The sequence below is a fragment of the Saccostrea echinata genome, unplaced genomic scaffold, assembly GCF_033153115.1.
Source record: "Saccostrea echinata isolate AGI-Se365-2 ecotype Australia unplaced genomic scaffold, CSIRO_AGI_Sech_v1 ptg000051l, whole genome shotgun sequence".
Taxonomy (NCBI): Eukaryota; Metazoa; Mollusca; class Bivalvia; order Ostreida; family Ostreidae; genus Saccostrea; species Saccostrea echinata.
In genome coordinates this window covers 3,874,623-3,899,062 of record NW_026889800.1, presented here as the reverse complement: position 1 = coordinate 3,899,062, position 24,440 = coordinate 3,874,623, and the positions used below count along the sequence as shown (strand labels likewise).

At 34.2% G+C, this 24,440-nt stretch overlaps 2 protein-coding genes across 4 annotated transcripts; one reads left to right on the top strand and one right to left on the bottom strand.

The window, feature by feature from the left end:
* Positions 1 to 1,020: 1,020 nt before the first annotated feature.
* LOC133203634 (D-aspartate oxidase-like) lies at positions 1,021 to 13,150 on the bottom strand. Of its 3 annotated transcripts, none has more exons than XM_061339407.1 (11): positions 13,074 to 13,150; positions 9,081 to 9,287; positions 7,961 to 8,075; positions 7,710 to 7,786; positions 6,421 to 6,486; positions 6,254 to 6,308; positions 5,253 to 5,354; positions 4,905 to 4,978; positions 2,995 to 3,112; positions 2,003 to 2,098; positions 1,021 to 1,654 (listed from the first exon to the last, which is right to left on the bottom strand). In XM_061339407.1, the coding sequence occupies exons 2-11, from the start codon at positions 9,272 to 9,274 to the stop codon at positions 1,541 to 1,543; spliced, it is 1,011 nt and encodes a 336-aa protein (XP_061195391.1). In that variant the 5' UTR covers positions 9,275 to 9,287; positions 13,074 to 13,150; the 3' UTR covers positions 1,021 to 1,540. The 3 variants fall into 3 exon arrangements, with proteins under 3 accessions (XP_061195391.1, XP_061195390.1, XP_061195393.1); XM_061339406.1 differs by lacking the exon at positions 13,074 to 13,150 and adding an exon at positions 10,528 to 10,547; XM_061339409.1 differs by lacking the exon at positions 13,074 to 13,150 and adding an exon at positions 10,078 to 10,158.
* Positions 12,594 to 24,057, top strand: LOC133203631 (protein PF3D7_1417600-like). Its single transcript, XM_061339404.1, has 9 exons — positions 12,594 to 12,720; positions 14,038 to 14,479; positions 14,805 to 15,313; positions 16,186 to 16,260; positions 16,877 to 17,014; positions 17,816 to 17,924; positions 18,369 to 18,454; positions 22,794 to 23,862; positions 23,962 to 24,057. The coding sequence occupies exons 1-9, from the start codon at positions 12,682 to 12,684 to the stop codon at positions 24,003 to 24,005; spliced, it is 2,511 nt and encodes an 836-aa protein (XP_061195388.1). The 5' UTR covers positions 12,594 to 12,681; the 3' UTR covers positions 24,006 to 24,057.
* Positions 24,058 to 24,440: the final 383 nt, after the last annotated feature.

Here is a 24,440-nt window from a genome sequence, read left to right as displayed (position 1 = left end):
TTCATTATTTCATGAAAATAAAAAGATTTCACGTACATATATTTTTGTAATATAAGAAATAATTGATGAAGATGGGCAAACAAGGCTTGCAGATTGCCTATAGCTTCAGATATATAAAAATCTCAAAAATATTCAATTTGTGAATTTAGTATTCACAGTAAAGTTCTTAATATTGAAATATGAAATTTTGACAAACAAAACTTTTCTGCATAAAATTTTCTCGGAAAAAATTTTTCTGTTATTAATGTGGTATTCTTGGAGTTCGAACCCTAGCAATAAAAATCCTGAATATCATTTTCCTTTGAGATTAACACGCTAATAACTATCCTACACAACTTCTAGTAAATTTTGGCATTTAAATCATGTTTGTAATACATCCCGTGACTAAATGGACCAAATATTTCTCGGAAATATATGAATACTGTGTCATAAAAGTGTAATTTTAAGAAGAGATTTGGAGGCAACAACAAAAATAATTATTAACCTTCAGAAAATCTTACCGGTAAGTATTCATGAGGGGAAAATCATGATTACAATATAATCATCCAATAGCATTCTTATTAAGCATATATAGCCTCGCGGTTTATAAAGCCTAATTAAACTGCCCCAACCAAGTTTATACCGTATAAATTGGGTATAGCTATTAAATTCATTCTTTAATATAAAAAACCTGTTGGCAGCTACGTCCATAAAAAAAACAAGCAGGAATACAAGAGATTTGGAGGCAACAACAAAAATAATTATTAACCTTCAGAAAATCTTACCGGTAAGTATTCATGAGGGGAAAATCATGATTACAATATAATCATCCAATAAAATAGGTATTGATATAGTAAATTTTCAAATTGTGTAAATAATTATTGTCATTCATAATCATAAAAAACAATACCGGTAAATGTACCCTAACCTCGAGGAAGAGATTTTCGTATTACATTTTGAAACACAGTATTTTTCAGTTCCACGTATATCATAAATTCTGCCTAAATATTCTAATCTGAGAAACAAAATCGGATTTGGTAATTTAATCGTAAACGAGTATATTCTATTTAACATTGCATGCGTTACACACTGATATAATCCCTTTATCATTCACATCCGGAACTGTGACAAAAAATAAACGGCTTAAATTTGCTGTCTTTATGCTTGGAACACATTTTACTTTGATAAACACTCTGTATAAATGTTTTATTTCCCTTGTTTTTATTGTTATAACTATTACACTTTTGAAGAAATAGCTGCTTGTCGAAAACAAACATGTTGACCATGCAGTCTTCGTGATTAGGTTTGTTGTAGACATAATTGGTTTGTCTTATCCCAGTTCCCATTAACATAAAATGGTTTAGAAATTGAATATTACACAGTCCGACAAAAAAAAAATCTTTCGTAAATCACTTGTATTTTTTAAACAACAACAGAAATACTAAAATTGCCCTTTATATGATTCTGATTATGCTTCCAATAACATTTCTCCAAACTCCTCTGTGACGGCTTCCCATTGTGAGATCCTATTGTGATATGTTATAGATTGAATACTGTCATTTTACATTTTGGATTTATGTATCTTGACAAGATCCATAACTAAATCTGCTGCATCTTTGGCACAACCCCAGAATATTGTCAGGCCAGCTCCAGCATGGCCGTAGTTATGGATAATCTTTAAAAGAAAAAACGTGTACGTGAGAGAGAGAGAGATAACTTTTTTTGGTGTTATGTGATAGCTGCTTTTGTTGCAATTTATATAAACTTTCTGCAGCTGTTCCTATCTGATTCAACATTGTGTATTCAGCTTAAAGATTTCAATCATAAGGCTTTATAATTCATAAAACTTAAATCTACGTTATTTTCGTTTTAGCTTTATAATTTTTTTTAAAGAAATTTGAATTTTTAATGAGAGTCATTCACCTCGTTAGCTTTATAGAATAACAAAATGAGGAACAGAGGATAAAAAAACCCTACCTCTTCGAGTGTTGGTTTATAAATAAAATTATCTATAAATACCTACCTTGGTCTTGGAAGGGTTTGTGTTTCTGTCGATTTCTAGCCGTACTGATTCACGATACGGACGGAGTCCAGCCCAAGTACCTAACCGTTTACTGTCCTGAAATTATAAAAAAGGGACGTGATCCTTGAGGTACAATCATCTTAAGTATTATGAATGTGATATGACCCTTCGGGAAAAAACATCTCAACTTTACTGTCCTGAAATTATGAAATGGTATGTGATCCTTCAGGTACAAACACCTCAACTTTTACCTTCCTGAAATCATGAAGTGGGATGTGAACCTATGGGTACAAATACCTTAAGGTTCACAGGGTATATATATATATATATATATATATATATATATATATATATATATATATATATATATATATATATATATATATATATATATATATATATATATATATATTATTCTCGTATAATTGTTTTGCCCGACACTGTTCTCTAAAATTTAAAATAAACATAAGTGTCTACAACGTTTTGACCATTTTGCACATGAAGTGAGTTAAAATAATCTATTTGTTCTATATAATTCTAGTTTCCGTTTTGTCAAAATTAATCGTAATATAGTTAAAAAAAAAATTTTGCTCATTAAAGACTAGTCAAAATTTATCGAAGCATGGACAGGTGCAAACTGGAAAATTAACTTTTAAAATATTAACATGTTTGGTAAAAATTTCTCTACCTTGCAAAAAAGTTGATGTTCCCTGCTATTTAAATGGTGCGTAACATATGCTTTTAACTTTACTTCCTATTACAATTTTCAACAACAGAGTTTACATGTGCAATACAACCGATAGATATTGACAATTGTCAAACTTAAACAAGCCTCAAAGAGCATTAGTCTACGCATGCAGATACACGTATATTTATCATTAACAGAGGCATGTAAATACAATGATGTAATAGAAATGAATAAAATCTTCGAGAAAGGACGTATGGTTAAATGTTTATATGTTCTTTGGGGGTAAATGTTTATAGTTATATACCTTTAGGCTTGGCATGACTTTTAGACATCTTTCCATAATGCCTTCAATGTCTGCCGGGTCATCCTCTGTATTCCAGTCACCATCTTGTGCAGTACCACCTAGTACCACTGTATCTATTCTAAAATATTAATCAAAAGCTAATACTACCATATCTATCCTTAGAAAACCATTCATAACACTACCGTATTTATCCTCAAAGAAATCATAACACTACCCTATCTATCCTCTAACAAATCATAACACTACCGTATCTATCCTCTAACCAATCATAACACTACCGTATCTATCCTCAAACCAATCATAACACTACCGTATCTATCCTCAAAGAAATCATAACACTACCGTATCTATCCTCTAACAAATCATAACACTACCGTATCTATCCTAAAACCTATCATAACACTACCGTATATATCCTCAAAGCAATCATAACACTACCGTATCTATCCTAAAACCTATCATAACACTACCGTATATATCCTCAAAACAATCATAACACTACCGTATATATCCTCAAAACAATCATAACACTACCGTATCTATCCTCAAAACAATCATAACACTACCGTATCTATCCTCAAAGAAATCATAACACTACCCTATCTATCCTCTAACCAATCATAACACTACCGTATCTATCCTCTAACCAATCATAACACTACCGTATCTATCCTCAAACCAATCATAACACTACCGTATCTATCCTCAAACCTATCAGGATAACACTACCGTATCTATCCTCAAACCTATAATAACACTACCGTATCTATCCTAAAACCAATCATAACACTACTGTATCTATATCCTCAAACCAATCATAACACTACCGTATCTATCCTCAAACCTATCAGGATAACACTACCGTATCTATCCTAAAACCTATAATAACACTACCGTATCTATCCTCAAACCAATCGTAACACTACCGTATCTATCCTAAAACCTATCATAACACTACCGTATATATCCTCAAACCTATCATAAAACTACCGTATGATAACACTATCCTCAAAACCTATCATAGCACTACACATCATTATATTACTGTATTTATCCTCAAACCAATCATTATGATAGCACTACCGCTTCAATCCTCAATCCATTTAAGCATAAAATTACCGTATCTCTTCTCAAAACAATCACAAAACTATCGTATTTCAATCCTCAATTCAATCAGAACACTACCGTATCAATATAATACCTAATAACACTACAATATATATCTTTAATAACAATCAAAATATCTTCACTAAGAATAATCCTATTATTTAAGAGATGAATTTAATTTTTGAGAATTCATGAGGATATATGAACTATGAAGCTTCACGCGTACGACTGCATATTAAATTTTCATGAAGCGCGTTAGCGCTTCATGATAAATATGCAGGCGTGAAGCGTTGTAGTTCATGTGCCTCATGAATTCTCAAATATTATGTTCATATCTTATATTTACATTATCTGTTTGATGACTTGCCACATATTTTTGTCATTCAACGATCATTTTTGAAAAAAAAAGTTTGCACTATTTTTTTTTTACTTCAATCACATCAAAATGGAAATATTCTTACTCATCCCACGGTAGTTCATGAGAACATGAACTTTTTCTAATTTGCAAAGAATCTTATGGAAAAATATTTGGAAATGCAAATATATATTTCTATAGAATCATCAAAATTAGGTATTTAATAATTACGATATAATTAGTTAATTAAATGCCTACATGTAGGGCATGTACACAAGATATTATACTTTCACGAAAGAACGCCAGGAAACAGCGAAATTTGAAAATGTAAAAACTATTTGGAGATCAATCAAAAGATATTTTTCTATAAATACCATTTCATATCAAACAATGCACGGTTGAAACAAGATTAGAACATATTTTCCATGCAAAATAATCAAATACTTACCCAGGCAGTATATAAGTGACGTCATCATTTTTATCTATGTCAATGTAGAAGTGCTTAATCCAAGGAGCTCTTACCTGAAATTAATCAGCTTTTCTAGAATTATACTTTTCATTATTGGTAATGCTTTATTTTGTCATTTTTGGTATCAGGCGGTACCTTACCTCAAAATCAGGCAGCGAGTTTACATATTAAAGAAAATTTCTCAAATTTTGTAACTTATTTACATGTATGTAAACCTCAATTTTAACTCACCTCACAAGTTATTCATGATTTTTTGTGTATTTCTGATATATATACTTTAAAAACTGTAAATAAATCAGTGGACAAGGAAACTATATATGGCAATACCCGGATTACTTGACCTCTTTTAGGTTTGACTTTTGTATCGTTAAGTAATTCAGCAGAACCAATACCAGTGCAGTTAACAATGATGTCATAAGAGGATTCGATCTGTAGGGAAAAAGTTTTGATGTCAATTAAAATTAACAAAGTGATGAGTGCATACATGTATCGTGCTAAGGTAAAACGTATGATTGAATATAAAATCTAGAAAAGAAGCGAAAATTGACAGAACTACAGCTCTTTAGGAAATTTGGACAGATAGGACTGTCAATCGCATCTTCTCGGTCCTTTCCTGCAAGCTCGTTGTTTATCCTCCTGCCGGAAAGGCCAAAGAAGTTGCAACTGACATACCAGTATGCTATCTGTCCATAACGTCTTTCACTGAGAACTTCTGTTCTGAAAAGCTAGAAATGACATACAATATAAAGTATGAAATGACACATAATATAAATTATAAAATGACATACAATTAATATCAAAAATTGACATAAAATAAATTATAAAATTAGGGAAGCCCAACCTATCAAAAAATTATTATAACAGATTAAATTCTTTATAACGAATTTTAAAAATTGTTATAACAAATTTATTCGTTTAAACAAATTCTAAAGTTTGTATTAACGAATTAAATTCATTTAATCAAATTCAACAATTATGGTCTATACTATATTATACATGAATTCGACATAACGAATGGCTGAATTTGTTAAAACGAATTAAATTCGTTATAACAAATTAAGGATTCTTTTCAATGAATTTAATTCGATATACATGTAACAAATTTTAGAATTCATTAAAGCGAGTTTAATTCGTTATAACATTTTTTTGAATTCGTTATAACACATTCAAGAAATTTGTTATTATAAATATAACAAGTTTAATTCGTCATAGCGAATTCAAAGAAATTGATAAAACGAATTTAATTCGTTATATCAATTTCGACAATTCATTATATCGAACTTATAAGTATTTTTGATAGGTCCTACTTGGGCTTTTGTATAAAATACCTCTTGTAAGGATCCTAATTTTTTTGAAATCACAAATCCACCTTGCTCCCTGAATCTGAAATTTTCATTAATTAAAATATAAAAGAAATTATACACAAAAATATTTTTTTTTTTGCAATCAAAAAATAAAATGCTGACAGAATACACAACAGCATCACAATACTCACTTTCTCATGAATGAAGAGAGTAGACTAGGGACATCAAGAGTAAAAGCTGTATAGAAAATGCCAAACCTGATAAAAAAAATCAAAATTCTAATCTCTAAAGTAAAACAATTAATTTTGTGTGAATTAGACCTAGATACATGCGTCCAAAAGCTACCCATGGGAAGAAATTCTGTGGATTTTCTCCGGTGTTGCTTTAGACTGAATTCAATCAAAGCGCAATTAACGCTAATCTTTATATTACCCATGAGAGTGATGCGAGACAAATGATGGCAGCACTGTTGAGGGAAGGATCCAACATTTTTTTCAGATTTAAAATTAAAGCTTTAAAAGAACAATATAATATAAGGCCTTTCATTGGGGGGGGGGGGGGGGGGGGATTTCAATTTCCTATGTGCTCAATAATAATAACGAGTTTAAAATGAAACATATAATTATAGAAAATAAACGAGTAAACGATAAACAAATTAAAAATAAAAAGGAAATTAAATTCCATGTTTGAGTTTGTAACCCTTTTTTTTTTTCCTAGAAAGTATAAGCGTATCATAGGTTACTAATTTTACCCCTTTTCATTGACCACGCAAGTAGTGCCATATAAAAACACAGGTTTTTTCATAAATATGTCTTCGGATGTATACGGGGTGGAATGGGCTGATTTTAGGGCATAGATGGGAAGGAGAGTGTCTGGGGGAAAAGAATTAAAATTTCAAATATTGAGAAATATTGCCTTTGAATGCGTAGTAGGAAGGGTGTAAATAGGCCATGTTTACCTTCTTCTCAAGGGGTAAGTTAAATATGCAGGGTATGGGGTAACTCACGGTGTCTTAGAGGGACTTGTACACTATAGATTCTCCTTAGATGTAAAAATATTTTAAGGCTATAATAAAAAAGAAATCGCTAAATTTCAAGATAAATTTAATTAATTCTAAATAAAATTTAAATAAATTCCACATGCAAAAAGGTAGAAGAACGCGTGGTAGCAAAATCATATTGAGCATATTAAAGGAAATAAATGCTATAATTATCAATGACATCCGAGGAAAATATTTGTAAAAGTATTTTTTTTTTTAGATCCACCTCTACAAGATTCTGCAATAAATTGACTCGAATCACTCTTAGGGGAATATCGGTGATTAGCGTTAATAGCACTTGTATTGAGTTCAGCTCATAGCTAAACCGGACGGGATTTCTTGGGATGTTGATATACATGTACAGACTCGTTATCCTTTAATTCCTGTGAAAAAAAAAAGCATATTAGGTGTTATTAACATCTGATACTGAAATTTACCCACTCTTTCCCGGGATAAAGTTTCAGTTCCTCTTCTCCAAGACGTCTAAACCCTAACACGTCCTTACACCAAGGGGGGTCCTAAAATTCAACTATTATCAGTCGTATACACGTAGAGACTTTACATATGTCAGGAATTTGATATTCCGAACTTTGATTCATAACCATTTCTTCTGATCAATCAACAACCGTTCATTTATACTTTAAACTGTTAAAGAGAAAAAGTATTTTTATTTAAGAGATGATGACATTTACCGTTTTCACTTCCTGACAAAAGTTAAAACCTGAGATAAGCTGAACACCGTATCTATAGGCATCTTCTGATCGGAACTTCTCCAGCAAGTACGTGTACGTCTCCATACTCCATCGTCTATAATTGATCAATTTTAGGTCAGTACATAAATTGGACTCGTTTAACTACAATGTTATGTGTATTAGTTATCCCCCACCACTTAATTAGCTATACTTTTTAACGTTAGCTTATGATTGTTTTACGTTTGAACATTTATTAATAAATTAATACTATTTTGTAAATGCAGGCATGTATAAATATATACGTGGGTGAGCTACCAGGAACTCAAACGAACCAGTTTTTGTAAGGATCACTTTGAGCTGAAGTGGAAGCATTCAATTTTGAGTACACATCAAAATACACCGGTCAGCAATTTTCCCAACAACTAAGGCAATTTTTTTTCCAGTTTCGCCTATATGATTACCATATATTTTATAAATATTTATATTTCCTGATGCTGGAACGATAAATAAATCTTTAGCTCTGAAGAGTCAGTGTTCACATTCATACAAGCTATGGAGATATACGTGTATTTTGGTCACCAAAACTGCGTATATATGTACACTGATGTATTTGTCAATGTTGGCAGGAGATATATTTTATACAGTTTAAAATGTAAACAGCTTATAGAAAGTCTTTATATCTAGGGGTTTATGGAATTTACCGTGTAACAGGAAAGGAGAGATATGCGATGGGCCAGACCAATATTCGAACAAGCCCCCCCTCCCCCCCCCGAATCTCCGGTCAGGTGCTCTACCAACTGAGTTATATGGCCACCGGCGATCGAAGCCGTCTGACTACCACATTCCTTCCTCCGTAAAAGTATCCCCCCCCCCCCTGATCATACCAATCCAGGCTCTTCCCTGACAGGTTTTCCCTTTTCACTGCAATCTTAACATGCTTAAGGTACCAAATGTAACAAGAAAGGACGGAAATGCCACGGACCAGACCTAGATTCTAACCCGTACCTCCGGTCCCTAATCTCCAGTCAGGTGCTCTACCAACTGAGCTATCTGGCCATCGGCGATTCTCAAACGCTCCAAACTAGACTGTGATGTCTTCAATATTAATTAAGCAACTCACGTGACCATCTCTATTTGGTCCTCTGGAACCAGAAAAGGTGTCCATAGACCGGCGGATCCATCAGAGGTGGTACTAGGTGAGAACTTGTCAGCAATTAGGTTGACGTCACAGTTCCGTATCCGGTCCTGTATACAGAGAGCCGTTGAGAGTCCGATAGCTCCGGCGCCCACTACGGCAATCTTAATAGGCTTCATGTCCTCCTCGTCACTGTATACAGACCAAAAAAAAAAAAAAAAAAAAAAAACATGCAGCATGCATTCAAGAAGTTTCTTCTTTTTTACTAATTAACATAAGGTACGTGTAATTTAAGTTCCATATTGTCGTGATAACAACGATGATAAAGATGGTACTAGTAATGTTCGAATTATTTGCTCTACATAGTGACACTGTGTCTCTCGGTTAGTTGATGCAGTTAATTAGCAAAGCGAGTCAAAATATTTACGTATATACATCATTATGTGGTATGAAAAGACAGCACATCAAAATTCATTTTAAAATGAAACAGAGTTTGAGACAAAGTAATTGTAAGAAGTGAAAGAAATAACTAATGTATATAATTGCAGTATGAAAAATTGTTAGACGTGAAGGGAATAACAGTATGAATCGGTGAAGCAAGTACCTATTGCAAATCTTTATAAAATATATATTTTTAAAAAAACTGAAATATACTTGTATGAATGATTTTTATAATATACTATTTAAAGCCTTTTTAAATTTAAATGGAGGTCTTAATGATACACTGAAGCAAAACGTAGAAGTCATTATATATCAACCATGCTAGTTACACTGCGTGATAAGTGGAATTCCTCAGAGCACAAAGGCTACATTATGACCGGTTCTCAAAACATTTTTAAAGAAGAAGTGAGAGAGAACATCAAACTGAAAAAAAAAAATCAGAATTAGATAAACCAAGTATAAAGAAAAATGTTACAATTTTAAAGAAGGACACAAAGTGCACAGACTTCAAAAGTGCAAATAAATCGATGAAAATCCTTACGCAACACTCCATTTCGATTTTTGAATTTTCGATGGAATAGAGTACCAATTCTTGTCGATAAACTCGATTGAGTTCGATCGAAAATAACGAAACATCAATCGAATCATATCGGAGATCTACAAAAGTTAGATCTTAGCTTTAACTTTAACATTCCACCCGTAATGATTTTTCATTGCTGATTACTCAACACTTAACTGATTGTAAAGTTTTTTAAAATTAAACAACAAAAGTTTTAGCAAAGTAGAAACATCACTCGATTCATATCCCACCCGATAAAATAAGAATACACAGACTTGGTTGAATTCCCCATACATATGATACAAGACAAACATATCTCTATATCCTTGTTACACTAGTAGAAAATTAGTGTATATGTTAATAATTTTATATATACCAGAGCCATAAATAATATAAAATGCCTAAAGAATATTATGTCTTTTATTTACATACCTCATGTCTGAGAATCAAACCATATTACTCGTGAAATCTACTTGTCTTTTTAGGACTTCAGATTTCAAAACTTAAAACGAAAGTAAGTCTATTTATATATATTTAATACGCCAAATACTCAAATACGAATACAAAAATTTAAATGTACATTTATACATGATTGCATACTTGAGTTATCCTTTCCTTATTTCAAATGCAAATAATAAAAACCATAGTTCTAAATATATATATATTACATGGACAGATCTTGTTTAAAAGCCGAATCACAGACAAAAGCGGGTAATCCAATGTTTCCACGCAAACCCAAAATGTATAAAAGCATACCTACAATGGCGGAATAATACTAGTATAAGGATTCACCTCATGTTTTTAAAAAATGAATACAAAAATTTTAGTGCAAAGATTTTTAAAACCTTTAGTCAAATCCGCAGGCAATTGACGTTACAGATTTTTCTTATTAAAAAAATATAACCTATTCCTATAGTATTTAAGTACGGGTTTTTTAGATAAGAAAAATATGTACATGTAACGTCAAGTGCTTGTGGCCACATCTATTCCGAGTGGATTGGCGTAACATACATGTATTAGATGAGAACAAGATGTAAAATTTGCACCCCCCCCCCCACTTCACTTCCCAGCGCCCATAAAACATTACATTATGCATTTTGTAATAATAATAAAGGATTAGGAAATACATGTAATTATCTCCAATGTTTTTCATGAATCTCTCTCTTTCTCATGCTCTCTCTCTCTCTCTCTCTCTCTCTCTCTCTCTCTCTCATGCGCTGCTACCCAAAAGAAAATATTCTTAGACTTATTTATAGTAGTAGTAGTAGTGTTTATTTATTATAGTGACATGTGATAAACAACATGAACGACCGTACAAAAATATCAGAATATAAACACCCGGCCCGTTGGGCCTATTTATGTCACCTTATATTGTACATAATCCAGATCTAATATATACATATTACATTATTTATATGTTTCTGGGAAAAAAAACCAAACAAAGAGTCTCTGAATGTATCGTAATTAGAGGGGTCGGGTATTTTTTGCATGGAACGGGTGCTTTTGTTTTGTTTCGATTGTTTTTTAATAAAATATTTTAATTACATTTGACATAAAACAACAGGATGAAAATTGAAAAGTAATTACCAAATACATGTAGGCGGTGAAAGGGATTGGACCCCTCCCCCATATCCTCCCCAAGGATTTCCAGTTCTATCAAATTTATATGGTGAGGTTCCCTTGGAATATCGACCCCTCCTCCCCACCAACACCACCACCACCACCCAAAGGGAAACACAGACGACTGAAAACTAAATTGAAATGAAAACAGTTCACTCAGGTATGAAAGAAAGCGCCTTGTCCCCGAGATAAGACTTTTTCGACCCTGTACCCCCGCCGATGCGAAATAGTGGGTTTTCGATGTCGTGTTAGTGAACTTTTTATCTATTTTCTGTATGATTTTTTTTCTATTGAGGGGCATTGAACAGCCCCCCTCCCCTCTTCAATCTGGATCCGCCATAGCAATACAAAATATGACCCTTCCAAAGATACTTGGGGACGGGACAGCCATTCCGCTCCTTACCCAAGGGTTGTTCGACTTTTCTCGTATTTTTGTCTCTGACACATCTACACAAAGAATATTCCAACATTATTGAAATGATACCCGGCTTTTTTTTTTTAAAGTAAGTCTTTAAATTAACCTTTTATATTAATTCTTTAAATTAACCTTTTATAAAAATTATACTGACAGGTGTTAATTTTTTACGCATGTAAATTTGTGCCATTTTGATTTTTGTGTGACTGTCATAGAAAACAAAATTCTCAAAACCCTGGGGTTATATGGAACACAAGGAAGTCCGCTGATCATGTTAAAGCACCTGTGTTCCCTTCCCATGCATAGATCAGATCAAATGATCGATATATAACGTTTAAAGTTAGAGGGTAGTGCATAAGTAATACCCCTTTTTTTCTTAATATCTATGAAAAAAAGAATAAAAATTATATCGAGCGCAAAGTTAAACAAACGAATATTATTCCGGAACTTGTTTTCAGATACGGTTTTTTCTCATATACACAGTAATGGCGCCTAAAACGAAAACAAGAACAGGGTGCAGTTGAACTGTTTGTTTTAACAAAAAACACGTCATGTTTGAGCTTCCAGACGACGATGACAACTTTTGGGAGGTATAATTTAAGATTTCTCTTACATTAACCAAGCTGAAATAAAGACCCAACCGAAAATACTGAGCTCGTTGCAGCCTATTTTAAGGCATAATAGAAGTTTGAAAGTGCCATATACAGATATATTGAGATTAAAAAGTGTTCAATATTCTTTATGTTTAAAGGGTTTCGCAAATCATCATCAAGAGGTACTCTTATCATACTTGGGAATCGCATCAAACATTTCTACTTTCGATTTAGTTCTGTTGTCCATGTGTTAGTGTCAAAACGTAATCTTGAGACCACCAGGTCACAATGTTAAATTCTAATGCTCCATAACATAATATATTCTAAAGTATATAACTAAGGTTACATACCCTTAAGCATCAACTGAACGTTTTTACGCACTAGCTTTACTTCCTGTCCTTATCTCTGTACCAGTCTGTGTGTTTACGTGCTTCGGTTGAACATGTTAAAAAAACTAAGTGTTATCTCATAATAAACACACACATAAAATAAGATTACATTTTCCTCGAAAAAAAGATAATATAAAAAAAAATATGATTTGGGCACATAATCATGACTGCCAGATTGCATTAATTTGAGCTGAACATGATTAAATAATACATGTATTGCATCCTAAACATTCCACAAATGAGCTGCATAAACATGTTTTGAAATCATATTGGTAGATTTGTTATTTATTAGAATATTAATATTAAAAGAATCATCATATCACAAAAACTAGCAGTTGCAAGGATATTTAATTGAATGTTTTTATTGATAATGATATTTTTTAATGTTAAAAATTAAAGCACTTAATTTTACATAATTATAACATCATGAACGTGAAATGCACTTCTTATAACGTCTTGAACTTAAAGTGTTGTCGAAGCGACAAGCGATGTTTAATATTTTAATATTTTAATTTATGTAGAATTGTAAAAAAAAAAAAAAAAAAAAAAAAATTCTTACAAAGTTTTATAATCAGATTCTCAGAATATCAGAGATGTAGGCAATTCTAACACCTTTCTAAAAATAACTAATGCTACTTCCAGTTTCATTTAAATAGCCAAAACCTCTTGTGACTTGCTATCACACTGAGTTCAAAATGATGTGTATAAACCACTACAATGAAGCCTCTTACTCTTCATCTAATATCAAGTTTCATATGTCATTTGACATGTTTGAGGTCTCCTCCCTTAAAGACAGATATATGCAAAACGACCATTTCAAAAATGTAAGCTCTTCTAGATTTGAACCTAAGGCAAACATATAATACCACTGTATTGTGGACTTATCAGGCACTTCAATTGTTGCAATGTTATATTTTTGTTGTAGGATTTGCCTCTTGATGATATAACAAATAATAAGTCACCAAAACAGAAAGCATCCAATTCAGGAGTTCCTAGGCAGTGTGAAATTCAAAGCCATGGAACATCCAAGACTGTCAACTATAATAATGGCAATGAAAAACAGAAACCATGTGGTAGAAATAAAAATGGGTCTCTAGGAGAAGGTCACAGTCCAGATTTCAACAAAAGGGGAGATTTGTTTACCTCAAGTAGTGGGGAGGGTGCTGCAAAGAATAACTGTATCTCAGGTGTTGAAAACACTACTAAGACAACTTTCTCATTCAAACCTGTGAACTCTACAAATTGTGATTCAGTATCTTTAGATGAAATAAAGGTGAATGGAACAGAGAAAGGTGAACTGAAAACAGGAAAGAGACTGTCTTCTGAATCCATGTCCGACTCGTCAAAGAAAATACGTTTACACGACGGTAGGTAGAAATTCAACAAGACTGATTGAGAATAATTTCTCGTGGTTATAATTCAAAGGCACTTTTACATTTTTATTTACAAATGTTTTTTTCTATAGAATTGGTCACTTTTGCTTTTTTCAAATGTTTATTGGAAGGCATGAATGTAGTTGTAACTTCAGAATCAGGATAATAGCTACATTTATCAGATCAGAATGAGATGAACAAAGAAAAAAAGATGGACAGAGTGCTAGCAAAATATAATTTCCTTTATTAAATACTTTACCATGCTTATCAATATACAGCATACATACATTAAACGTACATGCATGCATGTATTTCTCAGGAACAGTTGTGGGTCAGTTTTTGCAAAGTACAGAAAATAGAAGTGATTATTGGTCACAAACACAGGGAGACACACAACTGATTAGATCTACCACTCGGTTCTCAACTACTACTTGGTCCATAACTACCACTCAGTCCTCACATCCAGTGGGTCAGGGTAACTCAGACAGAACTTATCAACTAAAGACCAGCCATCCTCAGAAACACACACTAGAGACCTCTACCACTCAGTCGCCAAATCCAGTGGGTCAGGGTAACTCTGGAGGGACTTATCAACTAAGGACTAGCCACTCTCTTAGACATACACAAGGGACCACTGCTACTCATTCGCCAAGTCCAGTGGGTCAGGATAACTCTGGCGGGACTTATCAACTAAGGACCAGCCACTCTAAGGTTCTTGCCTCTGCTAGAAGGCAGTGTTCAGGTGTGACCAGAAATATTAACACCACTCCAGTAATCAAGAAAGCCAAAAGAAAATTCCCTGGACCTGCTGGACTTCTTCCTAGACTGGTGAGGTTACCATGGTTACTAATTATATAAGAGACAGGTGTCTATTTTCAAGACTTAGTCCAATTTTTTTATTCTAAGAATGACATTTTTTGCTTTAATATGAAACTTTCTCCACAAGTTGGACAAGTTGCACATGTTTTATTTAGGTGAGAATTAAAAAGAGCTTTCCTTTTGTTCCCAGACTAGGTTAATTTCTAGATAAAATTACTTATATGAGAATTTTTTTCCGAAGGCTTTGAATGGATATGTTGTGACCCATTTCTAAAAAATTACTCATTTTGGTAATGTTTGAAGAGGGGTAACTCTAGGCAACCCTAATAAATATAGATTACTCATTAAAGTAATTTTTTTCATTACTTAGGTATTAAGTAACACCCCATTATATTATAAATTTCATTTACTTCACAAGATCCTGTAAGAATTTGGTTATTTAGAACTGATCTAAAGTTCATTACTAGTATTCTGTATGAAACTGAAAAGCAAAACACATGATATTTTCCTACACTTTTGTTCCATCAAAGTTCATTTTTTGAAGCTAGATTATACACTCAATGAACCATTCATATGTCAAGTTGTACAATAGTGAGAAGGAGAGAAAAATTTGATCTTTTAAATTCCTATTCTCAATATAAAGGACATTTTTGTACTTTGATTATTTTAATTATTTAAAACCCTGACAAGAATCACTCCTAAATGCAAAAATTATCCCATATTTAGGACTTCCAGATTACTTTGATATGTCTATGGTATTCAAGATATCGGTGTTCGAGATCCAAAGTTCAGCTGTATTTTTATTTAATCAGCTATTTACGTGTATATGGTATATGCATATTTCACTTATTATTTATAGTAATCATTTATTTATTTGATAGTCTGATAATTCAGAAAACATAAAGGAATCTGTGACACCTTCATTGAAAATATCTCCAGATAAAATAACAGTTGAGGTAAGGGAAAAATGTAAATAATGCTTTATTTGTTCCTTTGTCATGTTTGTAGTTTACAAAACTTCTCAACTCACATTAACAAAAATCAATTTTCGTGATAAATGACAAAAAGAATGATTTATTGGTACAATTTCACTGTCTATGAAAGACACATGTGACTTGTTCCACAGTTATGGTATTAGGGCTGTGTATTGAGCAAAATATTTCGATACGATACGATACAATATTTTTTAAAGCGATATGCGATATATTGGATTATTTATTAAGTCTTTCACAAATGTCTTGTAAATGACATTTAATGCATAAATTTGATAAAAACTGGGTGAGTCTAACATAACATGTTAAAATATAGTTGTCTATGTATTTTGTAATAGTTATTTAAGATGTGCTATCTCCTTAATGTTTATTTCATTATTGATCATTTTTAATTCAAAACAGTCAAAAATAATCTTTGGTAACTGAAATTCCCAACCTTTTTACAGAATTATAAGGAAAACTGCCTGTCCAATACGTGTTGGAAGTTATTTTTTCGATACGATACATTCCTGAAAATCGATACGTATTGAATATTCGATATATTGACACAGCCCTATATGGTATATGTTTTGATTTATAGAAAGAGGACACCATCCTGTCCTCACAGTCAGTTGATGACATCTTTAGTGAGGAGCCCTGGAGGACATTGATGGAGGAGCTAGGACCAGATGGACAGCAGCTCCTCCACAACTTCTCAATAGCAAACAATCTCACAAAGGTAGTCTGTTTGTTGAGAATGTGTTTAAAATGACAATGTTATGGCTCATCCAGGATTATCAGTTTAGAAATGTTAAAATAAAACATTGACCCACTATGAATACATTCCAGATTTAATTTCTTTCTTATTAATACATTGACCCACTATGAATACATTCCAGATTTGATTTTTTCTTATTAATTTGCATTTTTTTTCAAGTGGAATCATCCAACATCAAATTTTCTCATGGGAGCAGACATAAATGTCACTTATGTTTGGGATGTCCAAACTCAGCAGTAAATTTGATATTATGATCTGACAAAGAATTTCCTGTTTTGAAATTAATCTTATTATCTATTGATTTCAATTGTGGAATTAGTATGCAGGAAAACAGAGATTTACATGAAGACTATTTAATATTTAAATATTTTTTCACATTAAGTGATATGCACTTAAAATATTTAATTTGCTTTTAGATATGATAAGTGATAGATTAAAAAAATTAGTAAATTTATAAACAGCACATAATAGATGAACCCCCCCCCCCCCCCCCCCCCAGCACATACACAAATGTATCATTTATAAGCATAAAAAAATGAAGAAAAAAAAAACATCAAAAACAAAACAAACAAACAAAAGAAAGCTGTTGAAAGGAATAAAGAAGTGTTAATATAAGTTTATTTGATTCAATGTTGTCTATGATCTTTATAAAAAAAATCTTTTTTAATGGTAGAAAAATCCAAATCAAAGACTTAAATTTTGAAATTGTTTAATTTTATTTATACTATAATCAGCATACTTAAAAAAAAAATTAAATTTCAGGCCAGAAAGAAGCAGTTGTACAGGGGGAAAGTTCCACTGTTGATGTGTGTAATAGACAACATAGACTGGCATGGTTCAGATCTAAGTGTGTCACTAAAAGACCGCTCAGGTAATTAATCTTAGTGTGTCACTAAAAGATCGCTCACATAATTAATCTTAGTGTGTCACTAAAAAACCGCTCACATAATTAATCTTAGTGTGTCACTAAAAGACCACTCACATAATTAATCTTAGTGTGTCACTAAAAGACTGCTCACATAATTAATCTTAGTGTGTCACTAAAAGACCACATAGGTAATTTATCTACCGATGTTTGTGTACCTTAGAAATCACTCTGGTATTTTATCTTAGTGTGCTGCTGAAAGAATGCCCAGGTAATTAATTTGTATCAGTCATATAATTTGATTTACAAAATCTTTAATGTTTCATTATTTACTGTTCATCTTTGGGCATTAATTGTGTTGTAATTGGCAACATACAAATGCTCAACTTTTTCTCATTTGATGACATCAATTTACTTGTACATTTGATCTAAAGTGTGAAAATGTTTTAGGTGAAGTACAGGGTACCGTACACCGTGACATAATGAAGGAATTTGAATCGGAACTACAGGTGGGATCTGCGCTTGTTTTGAGACAGGTATGCCACCTTCTGTTATTACGTGATACTACAGGGGGGATCTGCGCTTGTTCTGATACAGGTATGCCACCTTCTATTATTACGTGATACTACAGGGGGGATCTGCGCTTGTTTTGATACAGGTATGCCACCTTCTGTTGTTACGTGATACTACAGGGGGGATCTGCGCTTGTTCTGATATAGGTATGCCACCTTCTATTGTTACGTGATACTACAGGGGGGATCTGCGCTTGTTCTGATACAGGTATGCCACCTTCTATTATTACGTGATACTACAGGGGGGATCTGCGCTTGTTCTGATACAGGTATGCCACCTTCTGTTATTACGTGATACTACAGGGGGGATCTGCGCTTGTTCTGATACAGGTATGCCACCTTCTGTTATTACGTGATACTACAGGGGGGATCTGCGCTTGTTCTGATACAGGTATGCCACCTTCTGTTGTTACGTGATACTACAGGGGGGATCTGTGCTTGTTCTGATACAGGTATGCCACCTTCTATTGTTACGTGATACTACAGGGGGGATCTGTGCTTGTTCTGATACAGGTATGTCACCTTCTATTATTACGTGATACTACAGGGGGGATCTGTGCTTGTTCTGATACAGGTATGTCACCTTCTATTATTACGTGATACTACAGGTGGGATCTGTGCTTGTTCTGATACAGGTATGTCACCTTCTGTTATTACGTGATACTACAGGTGGGATCTGTGCTTGTTCTGATACAGGTATGCCACCTTCTATTATTACGTGATACTACAGGTGGGATCTGCCCTTGTTCTGAGACAGGTATGCCACCTTCTATTATTGCGTGATACTACAGGGGGGATCTGCGCTTGTTCTGATACAGGTATGCCACCTTCTATTATTACGTGATACTACAGGGGGGATCTGCGCTTGTTCTGATACAGGTATGCCACCTTCTATTATTACGTGATACTACAGGTGGGATCTGCCCTTGTTCTGAGACAGGTATGCCACCTTCTATTATTGCGTGATACTACAGGGGGGATCTGCGCTTGTTCTGATACAGGTATGCCACCTTCTATTATTACGTGATACTACAGGTGGGATCTGCCCTTGTTCTGAGACAGGTATGCCACCTTCTATTATTACGTGATACTACAGGGGGGATCTGCGCTTGTTCTGATACAGGTATGCCACCTTCTATTATTACGTGATACTACAGGTGGGATCTGCCCTTGTTCTGAGACAGGTATGCCACCTTCTGTTATTACGTGATACTACAGGGGGGATCTGCCCTTGTTCTGAGACAGGTATGTCACCTTCTATTATTGCGTGATACTACAGGGGGGATCTGTGCTTGTTCTGAGACAGGTATGCCACCTTCTGTTATTACGTGATACTACAGGTGGGATCTGCCCTTGTTCTGAGACAGGTATGTCACCTTCTATTATTACGTGATACTACAGGTGGGATCTGTGCTTGTTCTGATACAGGTATGCCACCTTCTATTATTGCGTGATACTACAGGTGGGATCTGTGCTTGTTCTGAGACAGGTATGCCACCTTCTATTGTTACGTGATACTACAGGGGGGATCTGTGCTTGTTCTGATACAGGTATGCCACCTTCTATTGTTACGTGATACTACAGGGGGGATCTGCCCTTGTTCTGATACAGGTATGCCACCTTCTATTATTGCGTGATACTACAGGGGGGATCTGCCCTTGTTCTGAGACAGGTATGCCACCTTCTATTATTACGTGATACTACAGGGGGGATCTGCCCTTGTTCTGATACAGGTATGCCACCTTCTATTGTTACGTGATACTACAGGGGGGATCTGCCCTTGTTCTGATACAGGTATGTCACCTTCTATTATTACGTGATACTACAGGGGGGATCTGCCCTTGTTCTGAGACAGGTATGCCACCTTCTATTATTACGTGATACTACAGGGGGGATCTGCCCTTGTTCTGAGACAGGTATGCCACCTTCTGTTATTACGTGATACTACAGGGGGGATCTGCCCTTGTTCTGATACAGGTATGCCACCTTCTGTTATTACGTGATACTACAGGGGGGATCTGTGCTTGTTCTGATACAGGTATGCCACCTTCTATTATTACGTGATACTACAGGGGGGATCTGTGCTTGTTCTGAGACAGGTATGCCACCTTCTGTTGTTACGTGATACTACAGGTGGGAGATCTGCACTTGTTCTGATACAGGTATGCCACCTTCTGTTATTACGTGATACTACAGGGGGGATCTGCGCTTGTTCTGATACAGGTATGCCACCTTCTATTGTTACGTGATACTACAGGGGGGATCTGCACTTGTTCTGATACAGGTATGTCACCTTCTATTGTTACGTGATACTACAGGGGGGATCTGCGCTTGTTCTGATACAGGTATGCCACCTTCTTTTATTACGTGATACTACAGGGGGGATCTGCACTTGTTCTGATACAGGTATGTCACCTTCTGTTATTACGTGATACTACAGGTGGGATCTGTGCTTGTTCTGATACAGGTATGCCACCTTCTATTATTACGTGATACTACAGGTGGGATCTGCGCTTGTTCTGATACAGGTATGTCACCTTCTATTATTACGTGATACTACAGGTGGGATCTGTGCTTGTTCTGATACAGGTATGCCACCTTCTATTATTACGTGATACTACAGGGGGGATCTGCCCTTGTTCTGAGACAGGTATGCCACCTTCTATTATTACGTGATACTACAGGTGGGATCTGCCCTTGTTCTGAGACAGGTATGCCACCTTCTATTATTACGTGATACTACAGGGGGGATCTGCCCTTGTTCTGAGACAGGTATGCCACCTTCTATTATTACGTGATACTACAGGGGGGATCTGCCCTTGTTCTGAGACAGGTATGCCACCTTCTATTATTACGTGATACTACAGGTGGGATCTGCCCTTGTTCTGAGACAGGTATGCCACCTTCTATTATTACGTGATACTACAGGTGGGATCTGCACTTGTTCTGATACAGGTATGCCACCTTCTATTATTACGTGATACTACAGGGGGGATCTGTGCTTGTTCTGATACAGGTATGCCACCTTCTATTATTACGTGATACTACAGGGGGGATCTGCCCTTGTTCTGAGACAGGTATGCTACCTTCTATTGTTCCTTGATACCACAGGGGCTAAGCCAATTTTTGTCCAAAACTCTTTGTAGCCATAATTAAAGAAGGGTTGAAATCTGATCTAGATACAAAATTACCCTCTTTCATCAAACACCTGAAAAATCAAAAAATTTTTGTATACTGAAGGAAAAAAGAAACCCAGGGTATAATTTTGATGTGATTAAATGATTTGTGGAAGGTATATTCTGATATTTACCTTTCTCCCTACTTCATGTCATATCTTTCATGATTGAGTAATTTCAAACAGCAAGTTTAGTGCTCAGTAACATGATCCTTCTTTCACAAATTTTCATAATTTTCAGCCATTTAGTGAAATCATTAAATATCAGTTAAATAGATACAATGTAAGGAAGTCTGTGTCGGTTTGTTCAGAGTACAAACAACAAATCATCAATTGCTTATGCTGTACAACTTGTCTTTGCTGTGTCATGTGTATCTATAAAACTTTTGTAAGCTGGAAATGGATTAGAGCTTCCTTGAAAATATTATTTAGATTAAAAATAGGCTGTCAAATAATCAAAGTAATATTCGCTCCACATACCCAAATTTGGTCAATGCTGTTGTTAGATCTACTGGTCAAAGACCAAAAGAATATTTCCATCCATCTGTCTGTTTTTCAGTAAATATTTTTTTCCCTCAATATTTCAGGTAGATTACAGTAGAAAACATAAATATATAAATCGGAGGTTTTATTTCAACAAATTGTGTTTCTTAAGTTTTTTCCTCAAAATTTCTAATTCTCCTACAGTTTGGTCTTATTTCAGTAAACATGGTAAAAATTGGTACACAAATAAACAACCCCAAGATAATCCAGGTGCTATTTTTCTCTACCTCAGAGCTTTAATCTCAAATTAATTTAATCTCAACTTATTTCTGCATGAATATGAGGTATCTTGATTACACTTATTCAGAAACTCTATTTTAGATACACTTTATATGCTATACTAAGCATTTGGATATATTTACTGTTAACTAGGATTTTAGTGCTAAAATTCAATTTACATGTATATGCTTTCATTCTAGCATCAGTACTACTTCTGGTAGTACATGTATTGACCTACTTATTGGGAATCATGTGGTCCAGCAAACTGAAGATTTTGCAAATCAGCATCAGTGCTTACCTAAAGAGAGAAAGATACCATATTGTAGAATATAATTTCACTGAGTGAAAGTTTTCTGTTAATTACAGGTCAGTGTGATAAGTCCAAATCCAAGGAGTCATTACCTAAACATAACCCCGGCCAATATTGTCTTCATATATAGCAAGAATGGAGATTCATGTCAGCTGGTAAACACTAGAAACACTTCTTTATCCAGTGTGTTAGAGGAGGTACAAAGGCAGGAATCTATTCAAAGACATCTGATGAATCAATCAGTAACAGTCAAAACCCCTAGTCGAAGTCTTGCCCACACCCAACAATTTCACAACAGAACACCACAGTTTGTTGGAAGACCATCCACACCTTACGCTTCCCAAATGTTGAATAATAGGACTCAAAGTTTTGGAGGAAGGCCATCCACTCCTTGCAATCCTCAAATGAATAACAGGACTCCACAATTTCCAGGAAGACCAGCAACTCCCAGTAATTTACAGATATCTAACAGTACTCCTAGAGTTGGAGGAAGAACAACAGCATCTAATGTAAGGACACCCTCGACTGTCTTTGATGAAGGGAATTCATCAGCAAGGACTCCATTTAATAGCCAGAATGTAAAGATACCTACTCCTATATTGCAGCATGCAGAAAATAGAACTCCAAGCATTCAGACTGTCAACAGAAATGTACAAAGTGTTTCATCTGCTTCATCCACTTCAGTTCCTTCTACTTCTTCCAGTTCACATTTTCAAGGCATCAAACCTCAAAATCAGAGTGGAGGTACACCAATTTCAAATCAAACAAATGTGAATCTAAATATTACATCTGAATATGACAGAAATCTAACAACTGTGAATCATATAGCTAATGTGAATAACATTCCTAGTGGTGTTCATCCTGGAGGGATTGGCAATAACAGTCAAGAACTTAATAACAACCAACAGTGCACTCCTAATCGGAGATCTTTTAAGTTTAAACCATCAAGAAATCCAGAAATTCAATCAATAACAAACAACAATTCTTCATCAGTTTCAACAAGGGCAACTAGTGTGTTCACTCCTTCCCTTCAACGTGGTGCTAATCAGACCTCTAACAATAGTGCTTCCTTATTACAACAAGGTGATAAACCAAAGTTTGAGGTGGATTCAGTCTGGGGTGAAGGTATGTATAGTGTATAATTTCATAAGAAGAGAGTAAAACCTTACGTATAAAAGCACCAGGCAACTCTGATTAGTTCAAATTTATTTTTTTTCTTTTCAGATTTGAGTGATGATGTGCTCTCCCAGCTCTCTGAGGAATTTTAACTTGTTAATAAAACTAAAACAAAAAAGAATCATTTATGCGCAAATAAATGTCTACAGTTGAAAAACACAGCTAAATATTAAGGAAAGTTCTATCATTGTTTCAGTTTTTCATTTCCATGTAAAATAGGTTTTTTTTAACTTTAATAAATAACAGATGAGTCATTATTTAACAAACGTTTGCACTGCATTGCAGTTTTGAATCACACAAAAAAAAAAATGATCACAAATGCTTAATGTCTATTTAAAAATAAGATCTTGCAATCATTTGAAATGGTTTTGGAGTATATTAAACAAAGGGTAAAAGATGAATATAATGAATAGTGATCAATCAATTAATCCACTCAAGAATATAAATCGTGAACAAAAACACCAGAGTTGGGATCAGGTGCCTAGGAGGAGTAAGCGTCCCATGTCAACTGGTCACAATTGTATAGA